The sequence below is a fragment of the Aspergillus alliaceus genome (genome assembly GCF_009176365.1).
Source record: "Aspergillus alliaceus strain CBS 536.65 unplaced genomic scaffold BDW43scaffold_67, whole genome shotgun sequence".
Lineage (NCBI taxonomy): Eukaryota > Fungi > Ascomycota > Eurotiomycetes > Eurotiales > Aspergillaceae > Aspergillus > Aspergillus alliaceus.
In genome coordinates, this window is record NW_022474750.1 from 146,518 (window position 1) to 169,069 (window position 22,552).

The 22,552-nt window shown below is 41.9% G+C and overlaps 5 protein-coding genes across 5 annotated transcripts; 3 read left to right on the plus strand and 2 right to left on the minus strand.

The window, feature by feature from the left end:
• Nucleotides 1-8,000: 8,000 nt before the first annotated feature.
• Nucleotides 8,001-9,208, plus strand: BDW43DRAFT_291654 (glycerophosphodiester phosphodiesterase family protein). Its single transcript, XM_032043643.1, has one exon. The coding sequence runs from the start codon at nucleotides 8,228-8,230 to the stop codon at nucleotides 9,095-9,097; it is 870 nt and encodes a 289-aa protein (XP_031895145.1). The 5' UTR covers nucleotides 8,001-8,227; the 3' UTR covers nucleotides 9,098-9,208.
• Nucleotides 9,209-9,315: 107 nt separating this feature from the next.
• BDW43DRAFT_291655 (uncharacterized protein) lies at nucleotides 9,316-10,271 on the minus strand. The gene is made up of 2 exons (XM_032043644.1): nucleotides 10,102-10,271; nucleotides 9,316-10,053 (listed from the first exon to the last, which is right to left on the minus strand). Exon 2 carries the CDS (start codon nucleotides 9,621-9,623, stop codon nucleotides 9,375-9,377), a length of 249 nt encoding a protein of 82 aa, XP_031895146.1. The 5' UTR covers nucleotides 9,624-10,053; nucleotides 10,102-10,271; the 3' UTR covers nucleotides 9,316-9,374.
• A 2,547-nt stretch (nucleotides 10,272-12,818) lies between these two features.
• Nucleotides 12,819-13,208, plus strand: BDW43DRAFT_316053 (uncharacterized protein; the record flags this gene model as incomplete). Its single annotated transcript, XM_032048192.1, has 2 exons — nucleotides 12,819-13,119; nucleotides 13,171-13,208. 2 exons carry the CDS (start codon nucleotides 12,819-12,821, stop codon nucleotides 13,206-13,208), a joined length of 339 nt encoding a protein of 112 aa, XP_031895147.1.
• A 3,295-nt stretch (nucleotides 13,209-16,503) lies between these two features.
• On the minus strand, nucleotides 16,504-18,172 carry BDW43DRAFT_219769 (uncharacterized protein). Its single transcript, XM_032039386.1, has 3 exons — nucleotides 17,967-18,172; nucleotides 17,061-17,877; nucleotides 16,504-17,001 (listed from the first exon to the last, which is right to left on the minus strand). Exons 1-3 carry the CDS (start codon nucleotides 18,102-18,104, stop codon nucleotides 16,571-16,573), a joined length of 1,386 nt encoding a protein of 461 aa, XP_031895148.1. The 5' UTR covers nucleotides 18,105-18,172; the 3' UTR covers nucleotides 16,504-16,570.
• A 327-nt stretch (nucleotides 18,173-18,499) lies between these two features.
• Nucleotides 18,500-18,931, plus strand: BDW43DRAFT_291659 (uncharacterized protein). Its single transcript, XM_032043645.1, has one exon. The coding sequence runs from the start codon at nucleotides 18,569-18,571 to the stop codon at nucleotides 18,884-18,886; it is 318 nt and encodes a 105-aa protein (XP_031895149.1). The 5' UTR covers nucleotides 18,500-18,568; the 3' UTR covers nucleotides 18,887-18,931.
• The last annotated feature ends 3,621 nt before the right edge of the window (nucleotides 18,932-22,552 follow it).

Here is a 22,552-nt window from a genome sequence, read left to right on the forward strand (position 1 = left end):
TCCCACAACTGAAAATCTGTCGTCCCGACAGAAGTATTTTCTTCTCCCAGTTTCCATCTCCCTCTTCAAGGGTCATCTCTCTCCAAGGATTACTGCTCTCTGCCCTGCAAATGTGGCCATCGTCATCAATGCTCAATCAACTATCAGGGCAGGCGCAGGTATCTCTGAGCTGTCCTCTCACTGAAAGGGATCGAACTGATGTTAATGGTATAAATGCAGGTTATCTATATGATACTTTTGTGGTCCCTGGCAGGGTCCTAGCCTATAGTATAATTCAGTAACTATAATTGTCCTCCCTCCTTTATTTACTTTAGTCACACGTCGCGGTTCAATTCATCTAGTATCCAGCTTACAGCCGTGCACTTTGTCTCTCTGGAAATCCCTTACAAGAACAAGGTTCCTAACCCGGAGGGTGGGTATTCCCTTTAACCTTTCCCGTTCCTTGACTGCGGTGTTACTAATTGCAATAGCTTCAATTAATAGGGTTTATCTCTCTGAATATATCATGTGATAAAGCTGAATCAGATATGCCGGGATCAGGTTTAAGCCCTTATCCATGCCCCATCTATCCAGGAGCTCAGTCATAAAAGGAATAGTGGATATATTATAATGCCTGGTTCGCGGATTAAATCCCATCAACAGTTCCGCAGGTATATATCCGTGAACCTGTATTAATCTTCTATTAATATCCAGTACCATGTCCTGAATTACTAGCCCCCACTGCGCAGTGTTAGAAATGTTATTATAATATATTTTCTGGAGAACCGATAGAATGGTTTGGACCGCTCGTTCAATTATTCTGACTGACTTAGAGTGGGAGATTAGCACAGTAATATAGGATATCTTTTGGCTGTAGAATACTCCTGCAAGCTTCTCTCCAGTGAAGTGCAAGCCATTATTACTAAATATATTGGCTGGCTATCTGAAGATAGGCTCCAGGTGCTGTTTAAACATATAGATTATCTTTTTCTGGACTGCCTGTGGACATGGATATACCCAAATAAATCTTGTAAAATAATCAATGACAACCAGAATATACTGTGACCCGGTAGATTGGTAAGGCAGGTTTACTGGCCCTAGGAAGTCTATTTCTATTATTATAAGGGGCTTGAATTATTAGGACTGCAGGTATATACTTGATAAGTTCTTCTTGGCAAAGCGCTGATATATATTGCAGGTCAGATACCAATACTTAATATCCTTCACTTGTGTTGGCTAGTAGACTCTCCTGATTATTAAGTCCAGCGTAATGGCGTCTGCATAGTGTCTGTGGTCATTGTAAAAGATATGTAGGACATGTCTAATCTCCTTCTCAATAATATACCGGCTTGTCTCCCTGTTTCTCTCCTGGAAGACCATTATTTCCTTATAGTTGTTAATAAGGCAGAACTGCGAGGCCTTCCTAATAAGGGCCCTCCGTTCATGGTATTGCAGATTCGCTAGATAGGCCTGGTTATTGCTGAGATATTCAACAATCCCTTTATATATTAGGGATTGCTTGTATTTACTATACTTTCCGGATAGGTGCAGGCTTGTCAAGAGTATCCTGTGTTTATATATAATTACTGTCGCAGCTATCAGGCCCGGGTTATTCTCTGCAACTGCATTAATTTAATAGCGGGTTGGCATCCGGCTTAGTCTATCCACTACACTTATTATATTGTCTGTATTAGCCTGGTAGTATATAATATAGTCATACTCTCTAAGTCTGTTTTCCTACTATTAGATCCGTTAGTTATTTGTCCCATTATTTAGGATAGCCTTTAGGGCAATATAGTCAGTATACACTATAGTAGGGAACTTACTGCCTGTAATAATCTATCTAACCTCTGCCAGGCATCGGACTACTGTGAGGCATTCATGCTCAGGATTTGAATACCATATTTTGGCATTATTCAGTTGGAAGGACAAGAACATGACTATTCTTTTGGCTGACCAGTGTAATGGGCCAGCTTCTGTCTCTATAGATAGATCCTTTAACTGAAAGAGCACCTCTCTAAGGCCTGTTTTGGATATATCTATAATTAGGTAGAATTAAAGTTTATAATTAATGCCTGAGCATGTATTATCAGCAATCACTTTCTTAATAAAGTCAAACTAGATCTGTTGCTTCTCTTTTTAAGTCTATTCCTTTTTAATCTATTTTATCTATACAGTTATTTGTTTCACATGTTAGCTCTTTCCCTTTGGCTTGGCCAGATCAGTATTATAATTGTCAAGTTCTTGCTTTATTCTCTTGATCTTTAGTTTATATAGTTCTGCCGGGACATTCTCTAAGTATACCTGCTTTAGCACTAGCACCTGATCAGCTCATCCCGGTATAAAGTGTCTCAAGAAAGGAATTAGCCATAGGAAAGTATTAAGCTTCTTCCTGTTCTTTGGAATTGGCTACTTAAGTATTCAGTTATAATGCCTTATAGATAACTGAATTTACTTATTTAATCCCTCAAAACCAACCATTACTAGGGACTTTATAAACGCATGAACCTTTTGTCTATTCAGGTAAATAGATCTAAAAACTAGGCATGGGAAGTATTCTTTATACAGAAAGTAGAATATTATCTTAAAGCTTGTGACTTCCGCATCATAGTCATTGATAAATAGATAAAATCCATAGTTACCGTGGTCTTCTATAAGGGAAGGGAATGACTGGCCACCTGGCTCCACCGGGAATATTGGCCCAAACATAAGATCCGCAAATTGTGAATAAGTGTATATTAATCTCTTTAAATCCATCCCCATCCTCAGATACATATATTGACTATACAGAGTAACTATGCCAGTCTTGTATTTATTGCCTTTTCAGATCAGGATCGCCCAATAGCTCCATAATATATCTGAGATAAAGAACACTGTGAACTTCAGTTTCATAACTGTATTAATAAGTTTATTTATAGAGTAGATAGGGTATGTGCTCTTTATTATCCATTTATTAACAGAGATAAAATTGTTGACAACTCACAGCTTAATTAAATCAGGCTTCTTTAGAGAAAACTTAGTACAAGCTCTCTAATTAGTAACTATCTATCCAATTACTCTGGTCTCTTTTATCTTCAGAAGAATCCTATTGGCAAATTCCCGCTCGTGATGTGTGTATCTCAGGCATTTCAACTTGGATAGTGTAGTCCCCAGCATGAGGTTAATTAAGTGCTTGACCATATCAGTAGCCTTTATATCATGACATATCCTCGCGAAGCAATTCTTCTACATGTAGAATAGCCACTTCACCTGTTGGACTCTTTCTTCAGTATTGGCAGCTGGGCTAATTGTAATGTTAGACCTATTAAACTATTCATTGACTATAGCCTGGTCTATATTAGATATTGGCCTCTTCACTGGGTATCAATCAGTTGGAAATCTTCCACTCTTTCTCAGCCGGTATAATCTTTCCTCAGGACCAGTATTCTTATCCTTATTTTTATTATCTCTTTGGTTTTGGTAAGTAAGCAATACAATTAAGAATGGACGCGCGCTGCATAATGGATATGATATATAAAATTAAGATAGTAATAATAGGAAAGGAGCTTTAAAGATTAGACAAGATATCACTTTAAACACTTGGCAGTCAAAATTATCAATACTCTAATTTAATATAATAGTGGATATATATACTTCTGTGGCCTGGCTCTTTTTCATTTCTGGACCTGTATCTCTCTCCTCTAGCTGGAGACTTCCAGAGAGAGATACTAGTTTTCCAGATCCTCATTAGGATTCTCATTGATAATTTTCTAAAGATCCTTATCCAGGTCTTCCACGGTTGGTAACTTCTCCAAGCATTCTATCAGGGCTAGCTGGTATTTAACTGGTTATGATTCTCTATCTCATTCCCGACAAGTAATAATCCCTGTTCTGAAGTCACAAAAGAAACAGACCCGGCATATCTATCTCAGGCCCAGCAGGATACTGTATATAGTTGCCAGGATAATATAGTATTTCACCTCAGCTACAATGCCTGCAATGTTAACTAGCATGTGGATATACTAGATAAGGCAGGTCCTGGTATTATTAGTAAGGCTAATTTCCTTTCTCTTATCTATATATATATTAAACTGAATCCCTTGTTTCTTGAATACTTTAAGGAGCCATTCGGCGATTAGCTTAATCAATAATCCACTGTCAAGCAATATAGCCGGGATCTTGTATTCTTAGATCCATAAAACTGCGTATATCAGCATGGAATTTCCATTATCATCCAGTATCTCTAACATGACATAGGGATTAAATGCGGTATTAGCTATATGCACTGCTCTCTTGCCCTTCTCTTTCGCGGATGCTTGGCCCGCCAACTGGCAGGTAACCGGCTTCCATCAATATCTCAGGACTGCTGACTGCAATATCCACACTAGCTTCTTTCTAAGATTAACTGACTTGTTTAAAAGTTAATTGAGTTTAATAATCACTTCTATATTACTGAGAAGCTTTATTATTAATAGTCTTTTACTTCTGACTACAGCTTAGATCAGGCCTGATAACTTTATCTTCTTCAGCTTGATCTTCTCCTGTTTTATTTCATTTCCTGCTTGACTAGCTCTCTGGCTGTCTGGCCCAGTAGGGACATTTCCTATCTTATTATCAGTTTCCGCGGCACTATCAAAGATAATTTCAGGTTCAGATTATTGGGCAGTGTAGGTTAACAGTATTTCACGAGCCTGGGTGGATAGTTCCCCTTATGTAGCAGGGGTGGGCTTATTTGATTAACTGATCCCTGGATTCTTCCTCGGGGCTTTTCTTACCAGTTGCTCTCAGTTATTACTGTTTGTTGGTCCCGACCTTTTCTGCGCGGCCATGGTGATGCGTATCTCGGGTAAACATGGGATAATATACATGGCCGGCGTGGCTGCTTGTTCCTTCTCTTTCAGTTCAGTATAGTCTTTAGCTTGCGAGGCAGTATTTGATGCCGTGTTCAAGGTATTATTTGGATATGCAGAACTATAGGACACATGGCTCTTTTGACTATAGCTAAAGCACTTGATGTTCAGGTTATAGTTCAGGTAGGCCTGGTTAAAGGCAAAGTATCCAGCCTGTTCACAGATTCAGCAGGTCAGCTTATCTCCTGGGGTCCTTCCTGTAATACGGTCAACCTTTGGTGGACTTACTTTGGATTGGGTCTCAGTATGCTGTTTCAGCAGGGCTTGTATTGACTGAATCAACACCAGTAACAATTGTATAACATACTCATCAGTGGTAAGGCTATGTATAGAGATGATCTTGGGAGGCTTAATAGCCTTCTTCTCCTGTACTTGGATATTGCTATATACTAATAGAATTAGAGCCCTTGTATTTCTGTAATCATAGTTCTGCTTATACTTGAGAGTAAATTAAATAAGTTATTGTTGATCCAGGTTCTTCAGTTCTTTAACTATATAAAGGCTGAATGTATTTATAACTGTTAGCCCTGCTTGTTCAAGAAGCTCCTTACATTGAGTTAAGTATACAGTAACTGACTCAGCAGGCTGCTAAGCCAATATAGTAATCTTTCAAGTAATAATAAAGAAGCGTGTAGCCTCATTAATCTCTGGAAGTCTATATCTCTTAAGGAACACATTCCGCAATGTTTTTTAATTGTCAGTAGTAGAGAATAGGAGCTGGTTAAACCAAGCTCAGGCACCTTTCTTTAGATATTGTTAGAAAAGGATTTGTCTGTCTTAATCTCTCTATTCAGTCAGTCTGCCCAAGTATTCAATAGTGTACTCAATGTCTTCAAGTAAATATTTCGGATTTTCAGTACTATCTATTCAACCATAGAACAGGTTAATGGATCCCCCCGGCATCATTACAACTTGCCTCAGGCCGTGTCTATTAGATAACATACCGCCTTCCATTCCGGCCCTTACTGACTTGTTAGGCAGGTCCAACTCCATTATTTCCAATATATTAATGATGTCTCGCTCCTTCCCCTTTAGTTCAAAGGAGGGGTAACCTCTGAATAGCCTCACTTAGGAGGTCTTCTGGGTAGATTTCTGAGAGCTCAAAGAGAGGGCCCACAACAGTACAGTTAACTTATTGAAGATAGCTGGTTTCTGTTCATAGACACAATTAATGATAGGATCAATAGGTGTATAGCTCATTCAACTGATTTTAACTGATCAATCAACAGGAGGGAGAGGGATAGATAATGGAGTAGTAAGAGGAAAAACTTCAAACATACTAGACCTTTTAGATTGCAGGTAACTTGTTACAGATGACTTACTTCCCTGTGTCACTCGCCAACTGAAAACCGCTACTAGGGCTCTGATGTTTTCGGGCAGCAATCAAACTCGTTTCTTCATTCTCTGGCTCCCTAGGAGATACTCTCATAAAATACATTTTAGGTAAGAAGTAAGTAAGTAGGCTGATGAGATGGTTGAGGGCGGTGACTTTGGCGGCTCCCATTCTGCCTGTCAGCTCCCAATTCATGCCTAAGGTATATCTACGCATACGTGGTAAATAAATTACATATTCTTCCTTCGTATTATATGATGGCAATCAAAACATGCTGGGGTTCATCGAGGCCTGAATAACCGTTGTCCTCATTCCTCGAGACCCCGCAGTTTGTAGAGCACTGGTTTCACCTGATTTGCTGGTAATGATCTTATTAGAGAAGATAGGGAGTTTGAGGTAGTAACGCATTTTTGTCTGTTGCAGCCCTAGCGATGCAACCATACATACTGACTTACCGGCAGCCCTATATCATGGGATGCTCTGCCTAAGGCATCACGGCCAAGCCTTTACCACACAAATATTTCGTACAATACATTCTTCCTGTCAATTAGCTATTTCTTCTTGTTCAATAGGCACGCTTAGGTCAGAACAATCTATTCGTCCCGTAACACTACCCCAGGACTTGGGATAATTATAACACCATCACCATCACGATCAAGCTTATCGCCGCCATCTATAATACAAGAACTTTGTCAAAATATTAGGAAAGTACAGAGCTTTATTAATAATAGCCCAGAGCTTGATCAAAGCTTTATACAATGCCTCGACCGTGTATTCTAGAGTTTACTAGAAGCCACTGAACTAGCCGCTCAGCTTAAAGATAATCTATAACAATATCTTCAACACTGAAAGCCTCAAGACAGACAGAAGTTACAGAGAAGAATCTGACATAATAGCCACTAACTGTATATGATACAAAATGCCGAATTGCGGGTTGTACTGAGGTAGAAAGACTACAGGATCCTAGGCAGATTGGAAAAACGGGAACTTTGGAATACAATAAATCACCACAACAGGCAGATACAGGGGATCTGCCTAGTACAGAAGCTAGTCAGGTGGATAAGGAAGGCCCTAGGCTACCTTATTGGATAGATACTCAAGGCGATGTTGTATAGGAGCTTGAATAGCTTCGTTTTTTTGCGTTGAGATGGGAATTTGCGTTGAGGCGAGGCAGACCAACACGCCGAAGGGCGGGTGGGGCTGCTGACCTAAGAGACGGTTACTTGTGACGAATCGAGGGCTGTTTGCGCTGTTTGTACATAACTTGCCCCCACAACACTTCTTCTCCTCACGCTTGTAATTCTAGATTGATAGCACCAATATCATCATATTGATTGGCCGTCACACTTGCTATGTCGGGAGGCCCAATCGGGCCTTCATATGCTGTTGGCCTTATTGCTACTTATACGAAGTGGGAAGCGATCGACCAACTCTTTGTGGTGCTACGAGTATGCCAAGAGTCTCCAGGGGGGGTCAATGCGGTTACCCTAAATAGGGAATTTTACTACCAATACTGCGTAAATCAACCCATGTGGAGGCAAACATTACGTGCTGGAGATACCACCTGCTGTGGAGGCTCTTGGCTATGAATTTGTGGCATGGTCGTGAACAGAGCTCTGGCGGAACCCTGCAACTGGGTCACCTTAATATAGGGCTACTACAGCATTTAGTGTGGCACTAAAAATACAATTAAACAAAGACAGGGATTTTGTCCAGTCGCTAGACTCTGTTGGAGGTGGTACAAAAGGCATCCTTGCGAAAACTCTGTCACTGAGACCCATGACTGATTCAGTCGCGTAGTGAATGTCCCCTTGATTAATCTTACCATATCCCTGGTAAAAGGTGGTCTGCATGATGTTGTATTGCCCACAGAAGTCTTTACTCGAAATATATTCTTCACCAGATTATATACATACGCACCTACACACCTATAAATTGCCTAGAAGTCGGAGTTATCATTGGGCAAGATCTTATTATTCACTATTTGTGCACCGTCTACATGGCTTTTGAATAAGTATCCTTGACAATGCCATCTCCGTCGGCAGCTATTCTCGCCCTATGTGCAACCTGCCTTCTTAGCCTAGCGGTTGCTTCTTCCACCCAAAGACCAATATTCGCGATCGCACACAGGGTCCTCAGAAAGGAAGCTGTTACCGCGGCATCCTCTCATGGTGCGAACGCACTGGAAGTCGACTTAACAGCATGGTACTTTGACTGGTGGGCAGACCATGATGGGAGGTTATTCAGTGCAGGCACTACTGTACAAGAGCTGTTCCAATTTATTGCGCAACAAAAATGGACTCATAGCCTTGATATCTCCTTTGTTTGGCTAGATATTAAGAATCCAGACTTTTGTCGTGAGGGTCGGTCTTGTTCTATTGAGGCCTTACGGAATTTAGCTCGTGATATTCTTGAACCTGCAGGTATACGTGTGCTTTACGGGTTTTTCCAAACTGCCAACAGCCGTGGGTATAAAGTGATCAGAGATACCTTAAATGCGAATGAAGCCATTGTCTTAAGTGGTGAGACTAATAGTATCTTGCACTTCTATAACACCACTGGCATCAATATACCTGCACAGCAGAGAGTTATGGATTTTGGGGATTCGTGGCTTAATCAGGGGGTCGATATATATCCACAGCTCCGATATGGAAGCTGGAAACGAGACCAGGGCACATTAGGAAAGGTCTTTAGCTGGACTAGTGCAGAAGGTGATACTGAAATGGTCCAGTATCTCCTTCGTGAAACCGGCATTGATGGGTTTATATATGGTTATCCGATGGACGAGTACAAGGATGCTGGTGCTCCAAAAGCTGCCCTGAAAGATATTGTTAATTTCGTTGAGGCCAATCCCGATACTCATCGAATGGCTACGGGTAATGATGCCCCGTGGTAGTGGAACGGCAATCTATGATTACGGTCCGTACGGGACAACAATCCATTCTCATCTCATTCTACTGTTCTATCCATGAACCAAAAAATAGCCAAATCACAGATATATGTAGCCCAGATTCACAATCGCTAATACCGAATAGTACTTTTGAGAGATGAGTATGGATACCAATCAAGATGCCTAGCCCCAGACAGGACGAATGTTTACCTGAGGCTATGTCTCTTTGTCCATGTTGAAGAGAACTTTGTATTACTTTCCCTTCACTATATTGAATTCCAGCTTAGTGGCTTGTTCCCTTGTGTTGTGGTTCTAGTAAGCGCCTACAGTTACAACCTACCATAACGCAGAATCGGAGTACGCATAGAATCGAACGTATTTGGAGAGTATATATTGGCTGAACAGTAGTCGAGGTTAACAGGGAATCTGACCTATAGGATATATTATATCTATAGTCGGTCTTAGGCAAGCTTTTCGTAGATAGATGAGACAGCCTCGTGGGGAATGTGTGGTGTATTCTCAAGTTGACCATGTGATTGACGTAAAGGAAGACCACCCATGTTGAGTTCTCGTGTTGAGTACTAGTACATAGGTTTCTGGCTCTGCCTCGCCACTAGCTGCTCAAATACGGTATACCCTCGGAGAAACTTGGCACACTAAACCACTTGAAAGAGTTCTGAGAGATCACAAAGCGTGATTAGGCGTTCAACTAGCTTTGTTTTAGAAAAATGGGTTTATCTCCGGAGTAGATAGTGGAAAGGCCCACTGGAATGCCATGATGTGACAGGAGATCGGCGTGGTTCGGCGAAGGATTTGGACTGCTAATTGGTAACCGTAGATACCCCATGCATCGACAACGTCGCAGTGGAAGGGTGGATCTTACAAGGATCATTAGACTAGGGTTCGGGCAAGAGATAGGCACGTCGATCGTCAGGGCTGTAAGTGTTCTTGCGAAGCTTCGTCTTCTGAAATTAGTACTTCACTCACAGCTCGGTTTTCCACTCTTGTACTTATATATAAGAGTAAGGGCTTCCTTGAGAGCTATAAGGAGGGAAGAGCTTTGAGCCTATATTCACCTCCAAGCATAACAGAGGACTAACACCAAATTTTCTTATGGACCAGTGAAGAGGCGTGCGAGTCAGGTACTATGGAGCAAATTTGCGCTAAGTAGGGATCAAAAGCAACACCTACCACATTTGGCAGTGACCTTCTAGATAAACCTGCGACCATAAGAGGTGCAGTGGTTCGCTAGGTGGGGCTATTAATTGGAAGGTTTCTGGAGGAGCTCTTTTTCGTCGGCCGAAAATACTCCGGTAAGAATGTTAGTACGGGTGGGCCTACAAGGATCCCAATCCTTTTGGATTCTGCCAGAATTATCAAATGATCAATCTATCTAATATTTCGTATGGCCACCTTCCTCCTCTATAACTGCCTGACACCTAGCCTGCATAGATTCAATAAGACCGTTTAGTAAGTCCGCAGGAATTGCTTCCCATGAAGCTCGTATAATATCTCATAGAGTATTATAGGATAGCTGCTGGTCATCTAGATATTTCTCCTGAATCTAATCTATCTTCAAATTCCACACTATCTCAATAGGGTTCAGATCAGGTGAGAAAGCAGGCCAAGAAATAGAATAGATTACATGCTTCTAAAGCTCCTTTATAGTCTATTTACTATTATAACCAGGTGCTCCATCCTGTATAAAAGAAAGATAATTACATTGCTGCTGAATCAGGCGAATGCATCTATCAATAATAGATACAGCTCACTCGCAGTATATCTCTGCATTTATAAATTCCAATTATTTCGCCCAGAAAAGACAAGGGCCTTTTAAATCTTCACGAAAAGATCCCAAAATCATCTATCCACGCTTTCTTGGAGAAGACGTTCAGAGACCCGGATTCGGGTATGGAAGCCTGAAGTAACCCAAATCTTATCAGACCAAATATTCGATTTCATTGCTTAATTGTCTAATTCACATACTCAAGAGCCCAGGCAAGACATATATATATACTTATATTAATCTGATAAAGACGGCTTTCAAAGAGCTTTACATCAGGTATAACCTTGCTTCTTAAGTGCTCGTGTAGGGGCAGTCTCTCTACCTGGAAGATCAAGTTCTTCAATAACTTTTTTGTAAGATAACTGGTGCGTGTATTTTAATGAAGTAATAAAAGCAATAATATGTTCTATATTCCCTTTGAATAGCTTTAGACGCTGACCAGGAGGCTTTCAAAGAGACATTCGCTCATTCTGGGACGTATATTGAACTTGGTAATAGGTAAATCCAGCATCTCATAAAGCTAAAATACGAATTCAATCATCGCGGTTAACCCGTCGGGATTTCTGGCTTTCTTGAGGAGCCCCTGGAGGCACCCCTGGAGGGGTGCTAGGCTCAGATGTAGCTATATTAGCAGTGGCTTACTACTACGAATCTCACGAGGGTGGCTACATCGGAGGTCTCTCTGGCCTCAAGACTAGGCTATTTTAGTAAGACGGTGCTTTGAAGGCCTCACCGCTCCAAAGGATTCGAATCCTTGTAGGTGGACCGGCCCTAACATTCTTACCAAAGTCAACTGGAGTCAACTAGAGTAGATCTATCTTTACCCTAGTTTGCGGTTAACAAATACCCAGGCAATTTGCCTGATCAATGAGTCAATACATATAACTTGGCTGCTGGAGCATTTAAACAGTTCTATGAATGGTGTCCATGGTCTAATGGCAGCCTGTTGGAAGTATAGGTTGGCTAACAACTTTGCCTCAGATCTACATCGGTAGCATAACCTAGCACATGCATATCCTGGTGTACAATTGGGACCGCAACCAACCTTAGTAGACACCATTATTGGTCCCCGAGACTGAGACATTCGATAGGTAATGTGTATTATCTCGATGATGGACGGACTGCTTAGAGTGCCCAGGGGTGATCAGGACCATTACTCGAACGGGTTTCAACGGCTCCTTTGACGTTTATGAGAGGTCCTGACCATAATAAAAAGCTCAGCAAAAATCAGGATTACGGGAGTTGACTTATAACCGGAAACGTTTCTTAGTTACTATCATTAATTAGAGGCTTGATTACCGATGCTTATACGGTGCTCCCTCTAACCCCCGTCAACGTGTAAGTAAATTCGTTTAGAACAGAAATGCATCGACGCTACGCCACAATGAGCAATCTAAAGATTCTGAGTAGCAAATATTCGACCCATAACCCGGAAGGTTTGCCGTATTAGTAGTTTCGTTTTACTCCATGCTGTATTACGGACTTGCTATTAGCTTCTCTTCGGGGTGTGGGCCATTTCCCCTGGAACCCGTATGCCAGGCTAAAAGTAGAGAGTGCAACATTCAAGGGTAATCGCTTTGGACACAGCCTACCCAGCCTACTGGCTGTAATTCGATAATTTACCTCCCAGAATCTGTTGGGTTACATCCATTAATATTAGTGAATTTGATCCTAATCATATTAGGGTTAGACCTAGCTACAGTGCGAGGGCGTAGTCCAGTAGTATGATATGCACTCATTAAAGATACCCGACGAAAATAATATAAATATGACGACCTCAGCTTCCCCGTAGTCGGCATACCCTCCATCAGTTCTCAACTCTCGTTGTTCCGAACAGATATTTCCCCACCGAGTTCAGTGCCAAAGAGATATACCCAAATACAAGTAAGTGAGTCACCTGGATATGACAGATTAAGGCTAATGTCTCTCAGAATCGTGAATATGAAGCTCAACTTTGGTCTTCTGCTGATTGCAGCCATGCCTAGTGCTGTGCTTTCTCGTGTTGTTCCTAAGAGCGAGGAACTCGCAAACGATGATCCTATGGCCAAGGAACTGGCCAACGTATTCGCCGCCCAAAAATGCTGGACCAGGTCTCCGTACGGTTGCTCCAAAGATAGATATTGCTGGAAACAATGTGGAAACAATGGTCAATGGTGCTGGACGGCTCATGCTGGTGGAACTGGCCCCTGGACTTCTTGCAGTACTGACGCAGACTGTGTGCCTGGAAAGGATGACTCCGATTGTGCGTCAACGGGCTGCAAGGCTTGTGGTTGCAGCTGCTAACTGGTGGAAGTCGTTGGCTCACCTTGTGCGAAGCCACTGTACTTATAAAACCATATCCGCTTCTTGTAAAGGAATTTTGAGAGGCATCGCATAGGATCCAGCTTGTTACTGTGCAGAATCATTAACAATGTATTCCCTGCATGATTAATGTTCCTTCTCACCTCAAGTAGAACCCAGTCACTGCCCTTTCTGCTTTGAATACATGGTAGGTATATTTAGTCAGTGATTCATCCCATCTTGTTCCGGATATCCACGGGGATGTTCACTGTCCTGTAGCGCTTCATTCTCCAGACATAGTTTCTTACATTTTGAAGGAATACGATTAGATCCATCCCATACGACTTGATCCAGGTCTCATCATAAAAGAGTGGCTACTCACAAGGCTACTACAATTGTTATGTTACCTTTGCCACTGGACAAGCATTCATAACAAGGAACCGCTCTCGGATCTCTATTTGCTGGCTACCTGGATCGGTCATTGTATATACAAGCTAAATGAATCCCTGATTAGTCATGTAAGGCGATGCCACATTTTGTCCGAAACCGGACGATATTGTGTACGTCAAGATATTCGGATTGTATTTTAGAATAAGCACCTCTGTAGGCCAGAGAGAGACATTACTCGAGGAGTAAAGACCGGTGAGATGCCAAAACTGCCAGAAATGCGGTCACAAGGAAGCGCGATGCAAAATTCCAACAACATGTGTGGAAAATGTGCAGGACCTCATAGAACTACGGAGTGCACGGCCGAGGAAGAGCGCTGTGGAGTTTGACCACCTCAATGAATAGGGAACGATTTTATTCGCCGGTTCATACTAGAAGACTAAACTGAAGGAGGAAAGAAAAGGTAAACAGATCACCACTAGTGTACAGTGTTGATGGGGAGTTGTGAGTCAAACAGTATGAACAACACCAACAGCGCAAACAGTGATTAGGACATTCGGTAAGTTTATTATATTACCCCCCTCTTCGGTAGATGACTGCCCACAGTCATGTTGCTGGCCTATTATCATCGGCATGGTCTGTCAGGAACTTATCACTCTCCGCTTCTCGTAGCCTGTCTGAAAGCCTCGAAGGGGGTCCAGGTAGGGCTGGATATCGCACATGAAAGTCTTGTACGAGCGTCGGTGAGTTTTTGAAATTGCCGGCCGGATACCAAGTATTATCATCATCATGTCTGGCCCACTTAAGATGATATTGAAGCTTCCAATATAGATGGGAGACTAGTATTGATTCAACTTTCTATTTCTCTTGCCTGTTAATCTCTATTAGGGGTTGGGAATCTACAGCTTGACCTGTTAAAGGCTCTGTTTTCAAAGCATACCGTAGGTTTTCTGAGGAAAATACAGGATAGACTTTTACAGATAAATCTGCAGGAATTGCTGTTTTGTCTCCTGCCTGAGATATAAGGAAGAGAGAAAAATATAGGAGACATTAATTATTGCACCCTGTTTGGCAAGCTGGTCTGCTAGTTCATTCTCTACTATCCCAGAGTGACCTGGAATCCAGCGCACCTCTAGGAGCTTATATGGCAAGCCTAGAAGAAATGGAGCTTTCTTCTATTGTATAGAAAGCAATTAGAAGGTGTCTGTAAGTCCACGCCGATGGGGAGCCGGTCTGTTATCTGCCTGTAGGCTGGCTGCTGCTAGCTTATCAAATAAGATAGTTAAGTGGGTGGCAAATTATATACATGGTTGATTAATTGCGGCTTTAAGGCCCTCTACTGCGCGTATAAGCTCTGCATTGTAGACCTCGGTTTTGGGGCCAGTAGGACCAAACCCCTGGGTAATAAGGATACAGCCATAGTATATCCATAACTGGCACCTTGTGTGACGGCTCAGGCCAATGTAGATAAACTGATCTAATTGGGTAGCTCTAATACGAGAGAATTGGTTGAAGAAGAGAATATCCCACAAGCGAAGCTCTGTGGGATATTGTCTATCTTGAATACAAACAGAATAAACAAGGATCATGTTACTCTGTATATTATACCACACCCCCCTTTAGAAATAGCTGTCCTCAGCCATTCTACCTTGTCCAGTCTTGTGGTCCATTATTATCTGGATAATTCTTTAAGAAAGTATCATCCTCTATAGCTGCTAACTATTTTTATAATCTTAATAAATATCTGAGATGCTTTTAATATTATTCTGCTCTAAATATATTTCTTAGTATCAGTAAAGGAACAGAAATATCCTAGCAGGTATAAAATTCTAGATAATACTTAAAGATAGTAACTAACTAATATAGTAAGGAATTATTCTTAAATATCTTACAGCCTATCTGTTTCCTGTAATTGATCTTGAATGGGAAGAAGGAAAACAACAGACCTTGTTATTAGGAAAGAAAGTGTTATTGAATTGCCATGCACCTCACGGGACAGGAGCACGCGAGAATATGAAGCCAATCAGAAGGCTTGGATACCCACTGAGGGTGCAGTGCATCGTGTACTAGGGTATAAAGAATAGATTCAATTCATGTGCCCACATATCTTGCCACAGAGCCCCTATGGAACTCGGTTAATAGTCAATGCATGCTACTGGTACCTAAGAATCTCAGGGATGCTTGTGTCCAACCCCAGCTCGTCCAGCCATTTTAGGAAATCTTCACTTGTTTCAAGCGCGTCCATGTTCTGTGCTGTCTCTCTCTGTTCGTAGGCATCCAAGGACTCACCAATTGCATTCGAACTATCCCCGGCTCGCTCACTGCTGTTCGGCGCAGGACAAATGCCTATACCGGGTTGTGACCCATCTCCTATCTGCCCGCCCGATGGATAATCTAATGTACTATTCAAAAGCCTAATCATGACCTTGGTGACCTCCACGCACGCCTGATGTGTGTCACTAGTCGGTAGAGTAGCACTTTCGAACCAGGAGGCAAGCAAGCTAAGATCACGGATAATCCTGGACCGAGGGGTGGAACATGGTAGTTGCACCCCGGACACCGTAGAGCGATGGAGTTCAGTGGCAACAACACCTGCTGCCGGGAGAGCATAAAACAGAAACTAGTTGATCCCAACAAGTCAGATAATAAGAAAACAGACATGGATACAGGTAATAGTGGCATACAATCCACGTGTACTGCCCCCGGATGCTACTTTCTTGATCGCGGTGCTTCGCGAAGTCGGTGACTGCCGAGACAATTTGCATGGCCGAGTCGAGAAGATCGGTTATGGCGTCCGGGCTCTCACTGCAACGGATACGCTCAACTTGAAACACTGTATGGAGGTATTCCAGGTGGATGACCAGGCTTATTACGGACAGGTGCGGGCTTAGAAACCCCCAGCAGTGCTTGTTGTAATGAAACTCACTAGGGACTCTATCCCATAATCGCTTACACTCTTGATAGGTGATCCTACAGGCATATTAGCTTTCACTATACTGAGAGAGAAGTCCTCTACGCTATTCATCCTACTGAATCTCATTCTGTCTGGAACCAACGGCGCCACGCCCCAAGGACAGTTCCATCACCTGCTCTCGCAATATCGCTATCATGTATCGTAGCCGGATGACTGTGGCAGGGCGAAGGCCACCATCGAAAGTACCCCATCCATCCGGTGTAAGCTGCTTTATAGTTTTGTCGAGGGACAGATGATCCAGGACTAGATTATCGTCATCGATATCCAAGGGTAGTCCCACGTCGCAATAATGGTAGGGAAGTCGCGGAGGCCTTCCCAGAAAAATAGCGAGACTCTTATCGGTACGATATGATGCTGCAAAAACCCTCGTGCGGGCCTCCGAAAGAAAGAGTGGGATGGAGGACTCAGCAGGTTGCGGATGGTGTAGGCCCATGGCATAGATATAGGAGACTAAGTCCCCAAATTGCGCGTAAATCTGATGGCCTATTCTCTGTCAGCCTTGTGCGTTTGCGGGCCAACCCTATAAAGTAAATCGGCATTACTTGTCTCTCCCATTATATTCGATGCCAACACGAAGTACGTGTAGTTCAGCCATACCACCAGGTCATTTACATTGTCGTACTGTCTGCAGATTTCAATACACGCACGACTTGCTGCCGCCATCTCCATAGCAAAAGCCTCTGAGCTCAGTTCATTCTTTCCATTCAGAGAGAGCAATGGAGAGCTAGACGACACACTAGCACCGAGTCCTGCAAGGGCGAATATAAGGCCGACAAACTCCCATCGCAGATTCACACCCGTGAACAAATGGTAAAACTGGTCCGTCGTCATGTTCGCTTTAACCTTGACCAATTGAGTGGCCGTGTTCTGAGTGATCCGGGATGCTAAACCCTCCTGTGGCCATCCCTTCCGGTCCCAGTGGCTTCGAAGCAGTCTTAAGAGAGTAAGAACAAGGGGAGCTGGAATCACCGTGAACGGCCTTCGATGGTATTCGTCGGTCACTAAATCTTCATAGAGTCTGAGGGGGCGCAAAAGCTGCACCAGTCGGGGAAAAACGTGAGTGAAGTCGGCACTCCACGCCTTGCTCAGGGTGGATGTATGGGTAATTTTCGGGATAGAGAGACTCAGATACTGTTGATCATGATGAAATGCTGACATAAAGCTGGTGGATCCCAAGTAGGTTGGCTGGGAGGTAGGGGTTAGATCCATTTGAGGCCCAGTTGGCACGATACTGTCACCAGGGTTGGTAGAGACGTCGAGGACCTCATCATCCTCACACAATGGGTGAACTGGAGACACGCTGCGAGGTGCCTGAGCCTTCTTCCGTGGTCGAGTCAAGGGGGCCGGATGGTAGTAACACTTGTAAGGCTCTCTGTCAGTCCGCGCCTTATTGACCTTCACGTCTGGATCCAGATCCGAATCCGAATCTGAAGCAGAAGAGGGTGTACCTTGGAACTTAAACCCCTGAGGTCACATCGTCTACACGTCGGGTGTTGATGGTCACACCGAATTTTGGAGACGCGACATGGTTCGCAGGAGATTAATTTGCCATTCTTTCGGATCATATCCCTGGAGGTGTTTTTCATGGTGAGCAAAATCAGTGCGTTTGACCATAGCCTATTCTCCGCTTGTTAGTAGCAGTGGTAGAGGTAGAAGAAGGGGGTTTCTTTAACGACACCACGAAAAGCGGAAATCGGAGTTCCTGCCGGTTCCTAATCGTAAATTTACTCCACTCGGGATGAACCCCAGATATATTCCGAGCCCTGTCGGAATGAAAAGAAGGGATGCAATCTGTAGGTAGGGTTCACACCCTCCTCCCCCTTCTCTAATGGAGTTCCCTACCGAAACGCTTCCAATATTTAAATTTTCTATTCTTTTCCCCTCAAATAAATTGCTATATACCCTACCTGTCGTCATCGACCTAATTTCTACTTTCCGTCAGTATACAATTGAATTCGGGAGCTGGACGATCGTCGCTGCCGTCGACTTCGATTCGTCGATTCGTGAAAATATACAGCAGCGTCAAGCAGAAGGGCCAGCAGAGACAACCATGAACGTACCGGATGGAGGTCCGGACCCCGAGAAACCTGTGCATACGCAAGATGACGTCCAAGAGGAAGGTTTAAGGTCAACCGCCTTAAGAACCGCTCCGGCCTTACCTGAAATCGCTGCATTTCCTACCTCGCCGGATGACTTTGGCATGAAAGATGACGAGTATATCAGCGGATATAGGCTCTTTGCGGCCCTGTTCGGTATAATCTCTATCTTCTTTATCGTTCTTTTGGATTTGAGTATTATCTCTACGGTGAGTACGAATAGCCCACAGAATCACTGTGTGCCCAGGGACCTTTATCATTGCACCCAATGATGGATACGATTAAGATATACTAGCTAAATGGCTGATGACTTTACCTCCTCCATTTTGACGTTTAGGCTATCCCGAAGATTACGAGTGATTTTCATAGGCTACAAGAGTATGTATCTTTCAAAACAGCTTCTTTCTGACTCTTTCGGGGGATTCTACCCAAAACCGGATCATCAATTCGGTTCTAAAACAGAAAACGGCACATTATAAAGGTTTTACTAACATGGGGATTGATCAGTGTCGGATGGTACGGAGGTGCTTACCAGCTTTCAAGGTAACTATCTAGCGCTCTGACCTAAAACACAACAACAACTACAACTACAACTACAACTATTAGTGCCGGCCCAACCACCCATACCGCCTTCGCGATATGGGTGTTTGGCAGCGTAGAGGAATTTGCAGCGTAGAGGAAGAATTACAACACCTTATCTTTATGAATCTATACAAACTGCCACAGATGCCTAAAACTCCTAAATTTAATGATACACATGTAAACAAGGCTGTTGAAGCTGCCTGTCATGAAAAAAAACTGAATATCGCGAAATTCACTCAAGAATTTGGGATTCTATATTGCACACTCCATGGCCGCTTTAATAATAAAAGAAAGTTATATATAACTTGTATACCTGTAAATAAAGTGCTTAATCAGTATCAAGAGAATATCTTAGTCCACTGGATTACTAAAATATGTGATTTATATATACCGATCATATTTTGCTTACTAAACAAGTGGGTAAATCTGTAACGTAACCGGTAAGCGACCCGCACCTGTAAGCAACCCGCACCCCAACCGCGTTTTCTACGCGCCTCAATTTCTTAGGTGATTCAAACATCAGCCATACCACCAAAAATGCCTAAATCCTCAAAATCACGTGTTGAGCAGGAAGGCAGGATCCTCCTGGCTATATCGGCTTTAAAAAATAATGAAATTTATGGCGTTAAGAAGACAGCTTAGACATTTAATATACCTTTTTCTACCCTACATGATTGCCTAAAAGGAGTCTCTTTTAAAGATGATACTTGTGTTAATACTTATAAATTGACTTCTAGTGAAGAGGAATCGCTTAAAGAATAGATTCTATTACTAGATAAACGTGGAGCATCTCCTCAGCCTACATATATATGAGAAATGGCCAATATCCTGCTTTTAAAGCGTAATACTACTTCTCCCCCTACTACTGTAGGGAAGAAATGGGTATATAACTTTACTAGGTATATACCTGAGCTTAAAATCTGCTTTGCATGTCGCTATAATTATCACCGTGCTAAAGTAGAGGATCCTAAGGTCCTAGATACTTGGTTTAAGCAGGTAAATAAAGCTATTCAGAAGTACGGCATAGCTTCAAGTGATATCTACAATTTTAATGAAACGGGATTTATAATGGGCCTGATAGCTGTAGCTAAAGTTATTACTAGGTCTGATATACCAGGCAAGCCATTTTTATTGCAGCCAGGGAACCGGAAATGGGTTACTGCCATAGAATATATATATTCTAATAGATAGGCTCTACCTCCCTGTATTATTTTTAAAGGCAAGGTATATATAGAGGCTTGGTATGAGGATAACAAGGTTCCTTCTAATTAAAGAATTAAGATTAGTCCTAATAACTGGACAAGCAATGATATTGGTCTATATTGGCTACAGAATCATTTTATACCTCTTACTACCGGCTGATCTATGGGAAAATACTGTCTACTTATTCTAGATGGCCATAATAGTCATCTAACGCCTTAATTTAATCAGATCTGCGCAGAAAATAATATTATACTAATCTGTATGCCTGTGCATGCTTCTTATAAGCTTTAACCGCTTGATATTACTGTTTTCTCGCCTTTAAAACGCGTGTACAGAGATCTAGTTTAATCTAAAATATGCTGCGGACTTAATTATATTGATAAACTTGATTTCCTGAATGCATATCCTGAGGCCTATACAGAGGCCTTTACCAGCAGCAATATTTATAGTGCTTTTAGAGCTACTGGCCTAGTTTCTCTGTCTCCTGAGTGCGTTCTATCTCAGCTGACAGTTTAGCTTAAGACTCCTATATCTCCGGGTAGTAAACCCAGCAGCCAGGGCAGCTCAGCGCCTAAAACACCTTATACAGTCAAGTAGCTAGAGAAGTCAGAATCTAGCTTTAAAAAACTGCTTAAGAATCGGTATTGCAGTCCTGATTTGCCTATTAAAACTCGCCTAAATTAAATAATAAAAGGCGCTGAACAAGCTTTCCATGATATAACAATATTGAAGCACTAACTTGAGCAAAGTCAGGCTGAAAATGAAAGACAGATTAAAAAGCGAAAGCGCTCTACTAAACAGATTATTTTTAAGGAAGATATATCAGTATCTGAAGCCCGAATTCTTATAGAGCGCCGAAATCAAGCAGATGAAGCCATACAGGTAGATAGGGCTCTGCCTACTGAATCGGCTTCTAGGCGCGCCCCACCTAAATGTTCTGGCTGTGGTGTACAGGGTCATAAAATCACTCACTGCCCGAATCAATAGAAATACTTATTTTTATATAGAAGTCTAAATTCATGGTGTTTTGGTCATTTTAATATTTTATGTGGCGGTTGGGGTGCGGGTTGCTTACAGGTGCGGGTCGCTTACCGGTTACGTTAAAGGATTACTCCTGGGATTAGTAATTCAATACGTAGGATCTTTCCACTAGGTAAAAAGATCCACTATGATCAACTCCGATTGGAGTTGATTTCCCAGGCGCGGTATATATAGTATCGCAACTTGCCATCAGGGCCTTAAGCCTAAGGCTTACCCGTGACAAAATCAAGCAGTACAGCGGGACAATCCTATATGATATATTAATAAGTCCTGGGCATATTACTTTACAAAAAGGGCCCTTTCACATCTTAAAATTGGGCCAGAGACTCAGCGAACAAAGGAGAAGAAATGTATAGAGACAGAGAATATTAAAGAGCTTCAGTTCTGGTATAATTAACTTAAAAATCTATTTACTGGGATATCTAATTGTCTTATATATAATTTTAATGAATGCGGCTTCCAACTAGGTAAAGGAAAGGCACAAAATGTTCTCAGTATAAAAGAAAGAAAAATTCATAATCTTACTAAAGCAGAGTATTCAGAGAATATAACTGTGCTTAAATATATTACTGCAGACAGCTGGATTATGACACCGTTTTTTATCTTTAAAGGACAGTGATTTATAGAGAGTTAGTATAATCATAAAGATCTTCCTGATTACTATACAGCTGTCTCTGAAAGCGGCTATATAAATAATAAGCTTATAATTAAATAGCTTTATTAATTTTATAAGGAGACAAAAAGTTATATATTTAAAGAAGAAAAATATATACTTATCTTTAATAGTTATACTGCTTATAAAATAGTTAAATTTCTATAACTCTACAAGACCTATAATATTCTTTCTTTTTGTTTTATACCTTATACAACTCATCTCTGCCAACCGCTGGACAGAAAGCCATTTCTTATATATAAAACATATTTTTACAGTGTAAATAATCTCATTATATAGTGGACTAGGATCCCGGAAGACAAATCAAACTTTTTACAGGATATCACAGCTGTATAGAAAAAGATATTTAATAAGCACTTAATCAGTAACTTATTTAAAGAATATAGAATTTATTCTCCAGATAAATCTTCTATAGTTAAAGCTATTCAAGATACTCTAC

Excerpts from the sequence above, each read along its gene's own strand:
- BDW43DRAFT_219769 (XM_032039386.1), bottom strand. The coding sequence starts at position 18,104 with ATGAAAAACACCTCCAGGGATATGATCCGAAAGAATGGCAAATTAATC. Across the intron at positions 17,878-17,966 it reads TCAGGGGTTTAAGTTCCAAG|TGTTACTACCATCCGGCCCC; the intron begins GTACACCCTCTT and ends GAGCCTTACAAG. Across the intron at positions 17,002-17,060 it reads GAATATAATGGGAGAGACAA|GCCATCAGATTTACGCGCAA; the intron begins GTAATGCCGATT and ends GACAGAGAATAG.
- BDW43DRAFT_291654 (XM_032043643.1), top strand. The coding sequence starts at position 8,228 with ATGCCATCTCCGTCGGCAGCTATTCTCGCCCTATGTGCAACCTGCCTT.
- BDW43DRAFT_291659 (XM_032043645.1), top strand. The coding sequence starts at position 18,569 with ATGAACGTACCGGATGGAGGTCCGGACCCCGAGAAACCTGTGCATACG.
- BDW43DRAFT_291655 (XM_032043644.1), bottom strand. The coding sequence starts at position 9,623 with ATGGTCAACTTGAGAATACACCACACATTCCCCACGAGGCTGTCTCAT.